Source organism: Bubalus bubalis, chromosome 11 (assembly GCF_019923935.1).
Source record: "Bubalus bubalis isolate 160015118507 breed Murrah chromosome 11, NDDB_SH_1, whole genome shotgun sequence".
Classification (NCBI taxonomy): Eukaryota; Metazoa; Chordata; class Mammalia; order Artiodactyla; family Bovidae; genus Bubalus; species Bubalus bubalis.
The window spans coordinates 27105372-27120787 of record NC_059167.1 but is presented as its reverse complement, the minus strand read 5'-3'; the positions used below and the strand labels follow the sequence as shown (position 1 = coordinate 27120787).

The following is a 15416-nucleotide window of genomic DNA, read 5'->3' as shown; positions in this document are numbered from 1 at the left end:
CCAGAAACTCAGGGAAGTCAGTACTAGAATGAAGAGGAAGAAAGAGAGTTCATTCTTGGGGTAAATGATGTTTATTTCTGGTGTTGGTTATCCTAGTAAGTCAGTAGAAAATTTTTTTTTTGTCTTGGAACATGTAGTTAGGTCATGTGTCAACTCCGTCTTCCAAGTATATTACTTTGCTTTCTGGCCACTATGCAAATCTTGGTTCTTGCTCTAGAGGTATTATTCTCAATCCAAGATTTATTTCTGTACAGGAGTGACTTACATGGTATAAATGGTATTAACATCTAGGAGCAGCATGCATTTGAGGACATTCTTCGAAGTCCTAAAATATTAGGTGAGGAACCTTAGAAAATTTCCATCCTAACCCTGTGTTTCAGGTTAGGGAATTAACATCAGAAGGTGTTAATCAGCCAAGTTCTCATTCTAGAAGGGCTGGAATTAGAACCAGGCTCGTCTCTACCCAGCTTGATGTTTGGTGATCTATCCCCCAATCTTATCAAATGTGTTACATGGGCTGTTAATTGAGGTTTAATATGCTAATATGCTATCTGCCTCCTGTGGACCCTTTATTGAGTTCTTGTGTGTGTTTTCAAACCTTCTCTACTCTCCTTCAGCCCAACCGAGCCCTGTTCCTGTCATTCCTAGCAGATCTCTGGTCCATAACTGCTAGATTGATTGGTCCTCAACGTCTTTCCACTTCATAAACCACTAATTGTTAATCTTGGCAATCTTCGAAGACTAAATGAAACTCTCTTATTTTTTTTCTAACTTGAATTCATCTATACATCCATTCAGTAAAACTTTCTTGAGTTGGCAATGAGGGTTCAGTGGTGAATGAAAATGGATATGGTCTCTCTTCTCATAGAGCTTCTGGTCTACAAGAGGTGACATACATTAACCAACTAATTATCTGATGAGAGTCTAATTACAGGAACTAAAGGAAGGAACATGTTTCCATTATAATCTACAGTAAAGGAGTCTGACTTGAACTGTAGTCAGAGATGGCTTCTCTGAAACAATACTTAAACTATGATCAGCAGGGGTGGATTAAGGAGTAATTTCAGTTCTAGGAAAACATCCCAAAGAAACTCACATATGTTCAAGAAGACTTAAAACAAGGGTATTTATCATCACAATATCTAAAATAGGAAAAGTTGGAAGCACGATAATATCCATAGTAACCTGACAGACATACATGTTCATTCAGACAGCAGAACTGTATAAAACCTCAAATGACTGAGTGAGATTTATGTCTGACACCATGATAAGCCTCAAATCATATTGCTGAATGAAGAAAATAAGTTATAAAATAATACATATGTGATTCCAATTTTATGAGTTAAAAATACATAAAATAATACTATATGAATATTAACATATGTAGTCAAAGTATAAAGACAAGTGTGTGTGGATTTAGAATAGTGGTTAGTTCTAGGGAAGAATAGATGAAAAAGAAGTGAGGACTGGACTTTAAATTGTATTTTTAATATGGAAAATTATATCAGTTATATCCTTGTCATGGGTAATGAGTAACCATGATATTGTATTCTTTTAAATATATTTGAAACATCTTATTGTTTATTGTTTAAAATAAGATGTTTCAAATGAGTCTGGAAAATCAGAATAGAGCTAAAGATGGGGAGCAAAAGATGGCTGGTTACAAAAGAATCTTTCCAGGAGCCAATCAGGGCAGGTGTCTGTGTTCTAATTCTGGGGTGTGCACAAAGGAATGTTACTGTTTAAATTTAAAATGTTCCTTTGAGGGATTCTGTTGGATTTTCTGCCAAAGTGGAAACATGGCTTTTTGATTTGGTAAACAAATGGTGTTTTGGGGTGATTTCAGGCTTTTTAGGATGCTCTCTCTGACCACTGAAGGCTGAGTACAAATAGCAGGCTATAAATGTGGCTAGTCAAGTGACTGGTCCATCAGGTAAGAGAGACCAGGGTTCTGAATTCCTAAGAAATTATTGATAAGGAGTGAAGATTTCCTGGGTTTAGTGTCTGTGTCTTTAGCTCAGGAGCTCTTGCCCTGCAGGTGGATTTGTTGGGGTACTAAGTAACAGTAGCCATCGGGTGACAAAGAGACAGGCTTCGCCCTCACAGGACTTCAGTTTATGGTGCAGAAATCTGTAATGTGGCACCAACGCCCCCTCTTCTCACAGTCTTCCTGGATCTCCTTCCCTGCCCCCCATCCCATGCAGAGATCCTGCCTTCCATGGAGATTAACCATAGTTCTCATGAATAAATTGTTAGAAATGGAGGAAATTGGCAAAATCATCCCAATTATTTACAGCCTTTTAGAAGAAGTGTCCTGTGCTAAGTGCCAAGCAGATACTTCAAAACCAGTAACACTGGTCAACTGAATTTTCTTACCAATCAGTATTGGTGAAGCTCCAGACAGTATCTGTTTTATTTAAATAAACCCTGATTTTATAATAGTTTCACACTGACAGAAAACTTGCAAAGATAGTACAGATAGTTCTCATTTATCCCTTACCCAGTTTTTCCCATTGTTAACATCATAACATTACTATCTAGGCTGTATTTTTAAGACAGTTTTTTAACAATTTCTGCCATGTTTGGAGATGTGGATATATTTTATTCACAGACTTGGTACAGACTGGATATTTACTGACATGAAAGTATATGGCAAAATTGAATGATATTTCACTTATAAAGTAACCTGAAAATGAAATCTACTACCTTAGCAAAATAATGTGAAATGTTTTAAAATTACTGCTGTGGAACCTGGTATATGTAAGTGCTCAACAAATGTTTGTTGAAAAAAATGAATAAATGAGTTGAAATGCCATCTTTGTATATCCTATTGAGAACCCCAAGTTCTTAGAGCTTTTAGAAAAGATCACATTACCCTCTTATATAACCTGTTCTGCCATACCCAGAATTGGAATTCTTACTGTTACTTGGTTTAAGGCATGACATTTTTAATGCATGAAATTTTGGCATTTCTTTCATCTCTCCACTTACTGTTTTTAACTACCACTGGTTACCATTGAATGCCTATTTATTAAACCAGCCCTCTGCATCATAGTGAATACTAAGTATGTGCTTTGGAACTTTTGTTTTTTTCATATCTGTTTTCTTTCTTTAAGACTGTAGCTATTCCTCAGTATATAATTGAGAAATGCTAGATCCTATACTATCTTGTAAAAAAAAGTTTCATTTTTCTTGATATTAAATATTGCATGGAAAACACTAAATATTGTCATTAAATATTGCATGGAAAAATCCACTTTGGTCATGGCAAAAATATACTTTTGAAAAGTCTTTAATGTGAGTAAATAGAAGAAACTGGAATTTTTTCATCAAGAAAAATAAAAATTATTCATTTGGAAGTTAGTCTATTTAGCAATTAATCTTTTTATGTTTTCAGAATTCAGCTTTGGAAATGATTTTGTCAAGACAACTTTCTCTTGATGTTCAAGAAAGCATGAAAAACACTGAAGATGAGCAGAAAGTCAATGAGCTGCAAAATCAACCTTTAGAATTAGATGTTATGTTAAGAAATGAACAATTAAAAGAGATAGAGGTATGGAAACAAGAAAAACACTGACAACATGATTGCATCATTTATCTAGTGCAATACAATATATTTTAATTACCAAAAACTTGCTTGCACAGAATGAAAAGTCTTATTTAACCTTTGCCTGATGATCAATTTGGTAACTATATAATTATGTACTAATCAGTAAGTTGTATAAATCTTTCCATTTAAAAAGTGTAAGAGTTTAATGAACATTAGTCTTTCTCTTTCAAAAAGTTCTTAAAAACTTACTCATTCAGTGATGAAATTTGGATATTCTGGCTTGTCATTATTCCTTTTTTTAGTCATATCTATTTTCCTGCATTTGGCAAATTCCTTTTGTTTGTCCTAATTATCATTATTATGGGGTGCTCCTTCATTTTTATAGCTGTGTTTACATAACTGTGTTTATGTATTTATGTACTTATAGCCATGGAAAAGCATCTAAAAATCCAGTAGATCATGTTTTGAAAAATGATCCTTACAATTTTAGCCAAGTTTACATAATAGTAAATGTGTATCTAAAAGAGGAAAAAGAGATGATGCATGTAAATAATAAAAGCAAGATAAATCTTCTTTAGACCTTGTAGAACCTTTGAACACAATAGGGTGACCAGATTGCTATTAGATGTTAGACCAATGGTGAATGTTAGTTTAGATTTTAACATGACTCCAGTAGAGGGGGGGGGAATCTTTTAAATGTCAGGACCTTCGTTTCTCTGGGTGCAAATGAAATATTTAAAAATCTTCTTGGAATGGAATGTATAACTAGAAGGAAAGAGCAAGGGGGAAAATAGTGAATTAATTAATCAGTGAATTAGTAAGTGTGTATTTATTGATTTCCTTTACTTGTTTTCAGGAATTATGTACCCAGTTGGAAGGAAAGAAAGCAGCCATTGAACCTCTAGAACAAAGTGAATATCTCAACAGAACAGAATCAAGTGCCTTGGTTCTCCACGATGAAAGTTATTCAGTGCAGCACTTGGATAATCTGCTTCAGGCACTTATTACTTTGAAGAAAAGGAAAGAAAGTCAATACTGTCTCCTTCAAGATTTTCAGGGACATCTCATGGCAGGTGAATCCTCGATGAAAGCCTTGTTGACAGAAAAGGAAAGTCTAAAAGTGTAAGTATAAGAATTTAGGACGTGCATTCTTTATTTGAACCAAAGGCTTAACTTCTTTGGACAGGCCCAGGGTGTTAAAAGCTTATATTGTTAAAGAATATTATGATTTTAATACTACAGTATAGAAATTAATTTCATATGAAAACCATTAAAGAAAATTCTTTAATGGTTTTCTTATTTTAAAGAAAGATTTGTATATTCTGGGTATGTATATTAAATATAGCTTCTCCTTAAAAAAAAAAGCTTAGCCTGATGGTTATGCCTTCTTGATCAGTGTCGTTATTGTTGGTAAGATAATAACAAAGGAGTTGGATATTGTCATTTTCCTTAGTCCTAACTTTGCACAAGTACTTTGCAGATTATAGAGGACTTTTGCATACATTGTTCCCTTCGCTCTTTTCTCCTTTCCTGTGGTTCTCCATTTTTATGATACTCATTTTATAGATGAGCTTTCTACATTGTCACACATTAATTGAGAGCCACAGTAAACAAGATTCTGATTTTTGTTTTAAGGAAAGAGTGTTCTTACAGACAATCGAATCTTCTCTTTCATGAATTCAAAGCAGAATTAATTTCTTTTTGAGGTAGTAAATATTAATAAGCTTCACTTTTTCTTCTTTTGCTAGGGGACTCCTGGACAGTACAACCTATATGGACAAAATTAAAAATTTTCTGGCATCAATAGAAAAAGAGAAAGATTCTTTAAGCAAGATGAAAATCAAATGGGAAAATTTATCAGACTGTCTGAATGACATGGATAAGAAACTGTTGGAAAGCCAGATCAAGCTACTTGAGCATGGATGGGAGCAAATGGAACAACTGGTTCAGAAGAAGTATTCTCAACAATCGGTGGGACACGATGAGTTTATGTTTCTCATGAGTAACATTCAAGACCTTGAAACTTCCCTGCAGCAGCAGCAGCAGCATCTGCAGTTAAGGCTGAACTCTCCAGAAGCTCAGGAAGGGAATCTAAGTATGGTTGCTTTGGCCACTGAACTCCATACTATAAAGCATAGGTTTTCTATGCTCAAGGGGCGAGCTGAACTTCAGATAAAGAGGATTTGGGGAGAAAAAGAAAGGAAGATTTTAGAAGATTCAATAAGTAATTTGCAGAAGCAATTGGAAGCATTGGAACCATTAAACATGGAGGTGGAAAATCAGATCAAGAAGTGTGAAACCAGATACAAAATAAAAGAGGCTATCTTATGGGTCAAGAATCTGTTAGGGGAACTCACTCCTCCCATTTCCCTTCTCCCAGATGATGTTCTTTCACAGATCAGAAAATGCAAGGTGGTGCACGATGGCATTCTAGCTAAGCAGCAGGTTGTGGAGTCCTTGGTTGAAGAGGTCAAAGATAATATTCCTAACCTCACAGCATATGAGAGCAGCGATTTAAATAACCTCCTTCAGGACTTACAAAATCAATACCAAATGCTGGTTTTAAAATCAACCCAAAGATCACAGCAATTAGAACTTAAATTGGAAGAAAGAAGCAAATTTGTTGCCATAATAGGGGAGGTTCAACTTTCACTTCAAGGAAATGAAACACTGATAATCCCCAAGACAGATACAACCTCCACAGAAGCTGAACTAGAACAACTGTATGTTGCTTTGACCACTTCTCAGAAGGAATTGCAAGAAATTAAGAGTGTAATCTCGACACATCTTCAGGAACAAACAAACATCTCTAAGGATCTAAGTGTATTTGAAAGATTATTTATAGATGATCGATTGAAAAATCTTAAGACTAGAGCCAACAGAACTCAAAGATTCATTCAAAATAAATGTAATGAAGTAGAACACAAGATAAATTTTTACAGAGAATTTCATGAAAAAGTATCTGCACTTCAGAAGGAGTTTGACCATATACAGCACAATGAACTTCTACTGAATCCAGAAGTAAATCCAGATGATAAAGAGGAGTTGTATCATCTTAAAAACCGAATCACTGGCATTCAATCTAGTATCCTACAAGTACTGAAACTCAAAGAAGTGTTTGACTGTATAGAACTAAACTGGGATTGGACCCAACTTGATCAATTACAAACCCAACTACTTGAAAAAGAACGGGAACTTGAAGAAAAAATTAAGCAGTTGAATACGTTTGTGGCAGAATACGACAAATATCAAGCATCACTAGCTAAACTGAAGGCTTTGGATTTACAAATTAAGAAAAGGGCTGAACCAGTACTAACAATGCCTAACACTCCACCAGAAAGCAGTCTGCTCAATGCTCAAGTTTTGAATCAGAGAATTGGGAAAGCCATGAGCTTGTATCATGAGATTATCAAGAAATTAAATGAAAATAAAGACTTTGATGACTTATTCAAAGAGAGAGAAATACAACAACTAAAGCTGTATGCAGAAGAAAATAATAAGTTGCGCCAGGTTCTCCAACAAAAAGTGGCCCTACAATCCCAACTGAGAGAAATGGATGAAAAGGATTTTAAGGACAAACTAGAAAATTCTTTACATGTTTTAAATCAGATAAAATCTCAGTTACAACAGCCATTGCTTATAAATTTGCAAATTGAATATATTCAAAATGAAAAAGATAATTGTGAAGTGTTTCAGGAACAAGTTCAGGCAGAAATGGATAGCATTAAAGCTGTGACTGTCATTGAGAAGCAAAGTGAGGAAAATTCTTCTGAAGCTAGTGATGTGGAGGCAAAATTAAATGACATTGAAGATCTTTACATGCAGCTTAATGCAAGCATTGATTCCCGCACTGTAAGTTTTTTAATTAGGCAGTTAATATATTTGTTTTATTTTCATGTTTTTAAAACATAAAAACCTGATTTTATGTTTTACTCTAGTTACTATCTACATTTCTCAAGAAGTAACAGGTTCTTATGGCTGATCCGCGTTGATGTTTGATAGAAGCCAACACAATACTGTAAAGCAATTATCCTTCAATTAAAAATAAACACATTTAAAAAACAGAAGTTACAGGTTCTCTAAGAACATTCTACACAGGAGAATAGTCATTTTAAAGAACTTCAAAGGGCCAGTTTATAGCCCCAACTCATTCCACATCAAAATGTAGTGCTTATAGTGGAAAAAGATGTTTGACACCATTAATTCTATATGCCTTGTAGAATCTGTTGGGCTCAGAACCAAAAAGTTTGGGTTTTGGTTTGTTTGGGTTTTTTTTAGAGATAGCAGAATGTAGTGGAATAAATATGGTGTAAAGAACACAAAACAATAACTCCACATTTCTTTAGCACTTACAATGTCTAGGAAGTATGCTGAACACTTTAATCCTCACAGCAACTCTGTGAGGGGGGTGCTAATATTAGCCTCATTTGAAAACAAGGAAATTGAAGTTTAGAAACTACCATTTTCTCAAGATCGTTCAGTAGTAACAGAACCAGGATTCATGTTGAGATCTGTCTCCTTTTAGAAAGTGGTCATCATTAAGGCTCATTGGTCAATCTGCCTACAGCATCTGATTTTATAAATAAAATCTTACTGGAACACAGCCATGCCCATTCACTTTATGGCTTGTTATGGCTGCTCACCTGCTACAACATCTGGGTTGAGTAGTTGCGACAGTCTGTATGTCCTGCAAAACCTGAAATATTTAGTCTGACCCTTTACAGGAAAAGTTTTCTGATGCCTGTTGAAGAGCGACTGCAACAAACTCCCTCCTTTCCTGTGGTAAAAGGATAGATATCTTAGGCATCAGTTAAACACACTGTGCTTAACATAACTCCTTTCACTGTGTTTTCTGAATTGTCACACTAAATTTATAGAATGGGGAAGTTAACTCCCTTCTTTAATTCAAAGAGTTATTAGATAATGTATTTGAACTATTTTGCTAGGTATAAATACTATAGAAATATAAAGTCATATGAACGCTAATATGTTCTTTAAATTAATACTTAATTTCTCCATTTGATTTTGATTTGGTGTCCAGAAACACTGTACATAAATCCTCAAACTGTTATGCTTAGAGATGGACTGGAAGGGACCTTTCAAGTTCTTTCTTTCAACTATTTGTTATTTCAGCAAGAAGACAGAGATCTGGAGACATTAAGTGATGTGCTCAAAACTGAAGTTAATGGCAGAGACATTAATTTAGAAATGCAGCAGATCTGGGGAGGGAGTCTTTCCAGTTTGTTTTTTTTTTTCCCCACAAACATTGCTTAAGGTTATATACATTAAAAATATTCAATTGTTTTATTTAATAGTCTAATACAAGAGTTCTAGAGCATTAATATATATCATTAGACATGATTCATGACATGTATTTTTAAATTTAGATTTTTTCTTTATGATATATTTGAAATTGAAATATGAAATAATTCTAGAAATAATTTTCTTTATGCAAAGAAAAACTTATTCATTTTAAAATATCGGTGTAATATTATCAAACTAAAAGTGTGAGATGCTTGCTCTTGTATGACCCAGAGACTTATTATGAATGTATCATAGACATTCAGAAATGACAAAAATCCCCCAAATTTGAAAATTTCATCACAGCATTTAATCTTCCATTCACCAGAATGTCTTGAATGATGCTTATGAAAATATGACACGCTATAATGAAGCAGTCTCCAGGGCCATGGGGATCATCTCCGACCTGGAAGCCATCATTGCGTCGCATAGAGTAGATCTTGATAATCCGGAAGAATCAGTAGAGGTGCCTCGCCAGAAACAAGAGGAACTGAAATCCGCAATAGCAGGCATCCAGGACCTCACTGAGAATTTGGGGACCGTCTCCAGCCTGGAAGCTAAACGACAACTTGAGTGCAGTTTACAGGACTTAGTTTCTAAAAACTCAGCTTTGAGGGAGGCAGCCAAAGTAAAGGAAGCTGAAGTAGAAAGGTAGGTACTTCTTTCTAAAGGTGATGCTTTAAGAACAAATATAGATTATAATTAACATGTACATGTTAGAAATAATTTGGAAAATATGGAAAATAAAAATCACTGTCTAAGGAAAACTATAGCAAATATTCTGTTGCATTTATTTAATTTTTTCTTAATATCAACTACTTAAAATGGAATGTTTATAGAAATCTGCATGTGGTATAAAGAATAATGATAAACACCTTTGTACTGAAAGGTTCAAAGGTAAACGCTATGACTTTTTAGTTCCTTTGTGGACTCCCCTCTCCTCTCAGAAATAACCATTATCCTGTCTTTATTGACCATGCCTTTGCTTTAAAAAATATTTTTACTGTGTATTTGTATCCTATTTTCATGTATGTATTCTCTTCTGTGACTTCATTTTTTTTCACACTTACAATTATGATTCTGAAGTTCATTCATGTTTTGTCTGTAGTAAAATTCACTCACCCAGGTATTGGTAGATATTTGGATTGTTGCAGTTTTTTCTAGGAAGAACGTTTTCAAATTCAAGAGCTTCTGTTGAGTGTATACTTAGGATTGTGGTTACTGGGTCAAAAGTTATACACATCTTAAATTTTTAATTCCAAATGATTTTATCTATTTCTACTCAAGCCAGCAGCATATTAATATTCCAGTGGTCCCATATCCTTATCAATACTTAATGTTGTGAGGTTTAATTTTTGCCAGTCTGATGGTCGAGAAATGATATTTCATTGTGGTTTTAATTTGAATCTTTATTATTGCTAATGAACTTGAGCCTCTTTTGTGAATATTTCTTGATCAAAAGTTATGAGCAGTTTTAAGACGAAGGAGCTTTCTACAAGAATTGTACCAATTTACACCTTGTTGGCAGTGTTCAAGAATACAGTTTTCCAAAGTTTAAATGTTTGGAGAACAGTCTTATCTACCTGTTAATATTTGCATTAAAAGTCTCATGCAGATCTGGTGAGGGGGAAGAAGTCAATAAGTATTTGTTAAAATACACTGAGTAGCAAAAAAAGAATTAAATTCTGTTTTTTATTAGGGGTTCAGAATACATTCTGGAAAGTTCAGAATTTATTGCATTAAGTAAAGTTTAATATTACTTTTTCCCCCCTAACTGTGCCTTACTAGGTGTCTTGACAATTACAAACGCTATAGGAATATAAATGAGAAAATTTGCACTAACCTCAGCCAGATGGAGACCATTCTTGGGCAGTCCATGTGCCCCTTGCCAGTGTCTTACAAAGAATCTTTGGAGCGCTTGGAACAGAGCAAGGTAACAGATACTCCAAATCTTCAGTAAGACTGTATGCAAAAAATTGACAGAAAGAGCAAGTGGAAGCATTGGGGGATGTGGCTCTGTTATGACCCACAGAAATCTTTAACCTAATTCATACACTCAAGAAAATTCCTAAACCAAAAGCCATGGGGAAAATGAAGAATTGGTTCTGAGAGAGTTAATCAGTCGAATTCACAGGACAGTCCTCTCCCCAGTAGCATACTGTCCTTATTAATCATTCTTTTGAAAGCTTTACCTTGCTTGTTACTCTGTTGGAGATCACTGGGCCTATGACAGAGCATTTAATGCAACTATCTTAAGTGCTAAATTCTGGTTACTTTTTATACTCTATTACTGAGCAATTTTAGTTTTGCATTTTTTATCTGTTGTAGTATTGTGTTATAAGCATTTGGATGAGAACATTTTAAATCATCTGTACTTATCATCTACCACAAAACAAACAAACACAAAACCAAAAAACCTTAACTAATGTGTTAGTGGTTGATGCAATAAGTGTTGGACAAATTATTAATACCTATCTAGTAAAATATGGGCCAAAGCTATGGTCTTTCCAGTAGCCATCTATGGATATGTGAGTTGGACCATAAGGAAGGCTGAGCACTGAAGAATTGATGCTTTCAAATTGTGGTGCTGGAGAAGACTCTTGAAAGTCACTTGTACAGCAAAGAGATCAAACCAGTCCATCCTAAAGGAAATCAACCCTGAATACTCACTGGAAGGACTAATGCTGAAGCTGAAGCTCCAATACTTTGGCCATCTGATGGGAAGAGCCGACTCATTGGAAAAAGGCCCTGATCCTGGGAAAGATTGAAGGCAAAAGAAGAAGAGGGCTGCAGAGGATGAGATGGTATAATAGCATCACCAACTCAAGAACATGAACTTGGGCAAACTCCAGGAGATAGTGAAGGACAGGGAGGCCTGGCGTGCTGAAGTCCCTGGGGTTGCAAAGAGTCGGACACAACTTAGTGACTGAACAACAACAAAATATGAGACTTACATTAAAATTTTTTAAAAATGAACTTCTAGGAATATTTACTTTGGAAGACACATGTTTACTTGGAAAATATGATTTAAGGGTCATTATTTGTCCCTTATTCTATTTGTTCTATTCTATTGTTCAATTCTATTCATTATTTGTCCCATAATTCTAAATTCATGTGCTATATAACAATACATTGATACTTCTCATCTGTCTCAAATTGACTTTCAAAAGGAATAAAAAATGGATCACATCTGAATTATGGATGATTTAAAAACATTAATTGTTCAAGATTAAAACAGTTTATAACTTTCAGAATACTTCTGAATTCAGAAAAATTCTATTCCTCCTTTTCTTTTCTCTCTTAAGGCCTTGGTGTCAAATCTTATGTCAGCCAAGGAAGAACTGATGAAACAACGAAAGGTCCTCAGACACTTGAGAGCCACGTGCACGGACAGTGACAGCCTCTGTTTGCTCAGAAGCACATCAGCTCTGTGGGAGAGATGGCTGAGTTTGCTGGAAGCTGCTAAAGAGTGGGAGATGTGGTGTGAAGAACTGAAGCAGGAGTGGAAATTTGTGCATGAAGAAGTAAGTGCTTCATGTGCAACAGTCACAGCATACAGTTTACTAACACGTGTCATTTAAATTGTTTTATTATTTTCATTTTTTTTTAATTGTAAAACAAGTCCTCAATCTGTACCATTTGTTTACATCACATATATGGAACCATGTCCATGGTTTATAGTGATCAGGTCCTAGCAAAATAATCTCCAAGATATGATTTAAGAATGATTCAAGTTCATTCATGATAGTGGCATTTTTTTCAGTATCAGATAACTTAGAAATAAGTGATTAGTTGCCCATATGATCTTTAAAATCTTTATTGTGCATGTAAGTTCAGTTCAGTCGCTCAGTTGTGTCCGACTCTTTGCAACCCCATGAACCACAGCACGCCAGGCCTCCCTGTCCATCACCAACTCCCGGAGTCCACCCAAACCCATGTCCATTGAGTTGGTGATGCCATCCAACCATCTCGTTCTCTGTCGTCCCCTTCTCCTCCTGCCCTCAATATTTCCCAGTATCAGGGTCTTTTCAAATGAGTCAGCTCTCCACATCAGGTGGCCAAAGTATTGGGAGTTTCAGCTTCAACATCAGTCCTACCAATGAACACCCAGGACTGATCTCCTTTAGGATGGACCGGTTGGATCTCCTTGCAGTACAAAGGACTCTCAAGAGTCTTCTCCAACACCACAGTTCAAAACCATCAATTCTTCTGTGCTCAGCTTTCTTTATAGTCTAACTCTCACATCCATACATGACCACTGGAAAAACCAAACCACAGCCTTGACTAGACCTTTGACCCATAGCCTAGACATAGACCTTTGTTGACAAAGTAATGTCTCTGCTTTTTAATATGCTGTCTAGGTTGGTTATAACTTTCCTTCCAAGGAGTAAGTGTCTTTTAATTTCATGGCTGTAATCACCATCTACAGTGATTTTGGAGCCCAGAAAAATAAAGTCAGCCACTGTTTCCCCATCTATTTGCCATGAAGTGATGGGACTGGATGTCATAATCTTAGTTTTCTGAATGTTGAGCTTTAAGCCGACTTTTTCACTCTCCTCTTTCACTTTCATCAAGAGGCTCTTTAGTTCTTCACTTTCTGCCATAATGGTGGTGTCATCTGCATATCTGAGGTTATTGATATTTCTCCCGGCAATCTTGATTCCAGCTTGTGCTTCTTCCAGCCCAGCATTTCTCATCATGTACTCTGCATATAAGTTAAATAAGCAGGGTGACAATATACAGCCTTGACGTACTCCTTTTCCTATTTGGAACCAGTCTGTTGTTCCATGTCCAGTTCTAACTGTTGCTTCCTGACCTGCATACAGGTTTCTCAAGGGGCAGGTCAGGTGATCTGGTGTTCCCATCTCCTTCAGAATTTCCCACAGTTTATTGTGATCCACACAGTCATATAGTCAATAAAGCAGAAATAGATGTTTTTCTGGAACTCTCTTGCTTTTTCGATGATCCAGCAGATGTTGGCAATTTGATCTCTGGTTCCTCTGCCTTTTGTAAAACCAGCTTGAACATCTGGAATTTCACAGTTCACATATTGCTGAAGCCTGCCTTGGAGAATTTTAAGTATTATTTTACTAGCGTGTGAGATGAGTGCAATTGTGCAGTAGTTTGAGCATTCTTTGGCATTGCCTTTCTTTGGGATTGGAATGAAAACTTAAACCCTCTTAAAAATAACTGTCTCTCCATCACACTAAAGGTTAGAATAAGGTAATATTCATAATAACCAACTTATTTTGAAATTAATTACAGTTGTTAACTGTGGAAATTAACTACAGTTGTTAATTATTGACCTAAAAGTGTATAAGATGTTCTTCCCAAAGACTGTCTCAAAGAAAACCTCCATAGTATAAATTGATCACAGATGTTAATTTAACCATGGTTGAGACCTAAGGCATCACGTACATTTAGAAGGAAAATTTAAAATAGTATAAAATTATCTTTGCTGTTTTTCATTCACTCAATCATATCAGACTCTTTGTGACCCCATGGACTGTAATACACCAGGCTTCCCTGTTGTTCACTATTTCCCAGAGCTTACTCAAACTCATGTCCATTGAGTCAGTGATGCCATCCAACCATCTCATCCTCTGTCATCCCCTTCTTCTCCTGCCTTCAGTCTTTCCCAGAGTTGGCCCTTCACATCAGGTAGCCAAAGTATTGGAGTGTCAGCTTCAGCATCAGTCCTTCCAGTGAATATTCAGGACTGATTTCCTTTAGGATTGACTAGTTTGATCTCCTTGCAGTCCAAGGGACTCTCAAGAGTCTTCTCCAAGACCACATAAAATTATCTTAGGGTATTCTTTAATCTTTCTACAGAACCAGTCATAAATGAGGTACAAATCAGAACATTAAGTGAAAACTCTTCTCTCTTATGCCTGTCAAAATTCCTGCTGAATTTGCTTAAAGCAGAAATATGATCAATACTTGTAGGTCACATTGCTTTAGGATTTAAATGTTTAGCACTGTCATATTTTTCTACTTAAAACTTGGTCTTCTTGAAAATGAGTATCATTTTAGTGATGTTGCCTGGGTAGGATTAGTAAATAGTCTCTTGAATGTGAAAACATCAAGGAGCTTTGTAAATTGTACTTTTAGCAGGACTGCCAGCCTCCAGTTCTTTCTCATCCACAATGGCACTGTTTACTGAGGCCCTTCTGTGCAGTGTGTTCCCGTGTGCTCTGCTGATAAGGCAGTCCCAGGGTTAGGAACGTCTTGCTCCTATTGCAAGGGGCACGGGTTTGATCCCTAGTCAGGGAACTAAGATCCCACACACCACACAGCAGGGCTGGGGGGAAAAAAAAAGGCAGTTCACACATGATGCCACTGAATCTTTGCATGGCCCTCATGAGTTACCTGTTATCACCATTTTCTAAATGGAAAAGCTGAGGCACTTAGAAATTTAAGTTGGTACAAGCCCTCCAAGCTAGTGATTAAACTGGGGCTGTGGACTAGGCCATATCTATTTTGCCCATGCCATAATTTTGGAATCTGAACAAGGCTTTGCACTAAATTGGCACTTGGTATTTGTTGAGGGACAGCTCTTATTCAA

General features: G+C 35.9%; 1 protein-coding gene across 6 annotated transcripts in view; it reads left to right on the top strand.

Annotated features, from left to right (window-relative positions):
* SYNE2 (spectrin repeat containing nuclear envelope protein 2) overlaps nucleotides 1-15416 on the top strand; it is a 328786-nt gene that overhangs the window by 165031 nt on the left and 148339 nt on the right. For all 6 annotated transcript variants that reach the window (XM_044924868.2, XM_044924865.2, XM_044924866.2 and 3 more), the window contains 6 exons: nucleotides 3398-3553; nucleotides 4407-4672; nucleotides 5299-7402; nucleotides 9180-9502; nucleotides 10640-10784; nucleotides 12157-12375. In XM_044924868.2, the coding sequence (XP_044780803.2) occupies nucleotides 3398-3553; nucleotides 4407-4672; nucleotides 5299-7402; nucleotides 9180-9502; nucleotides 10640-10784; nucleotides 12157-12375 (3213 nt within the window). The remainder of the gene's footprint in view (nucleotides 1-3397; nucleotides 3554-4406; nucleotides 4673-5298; nucleotides 7403-9179; nucleotides 9503-10639; nucleotides 10785-12156; nucleotides 12376-15416) is intronic.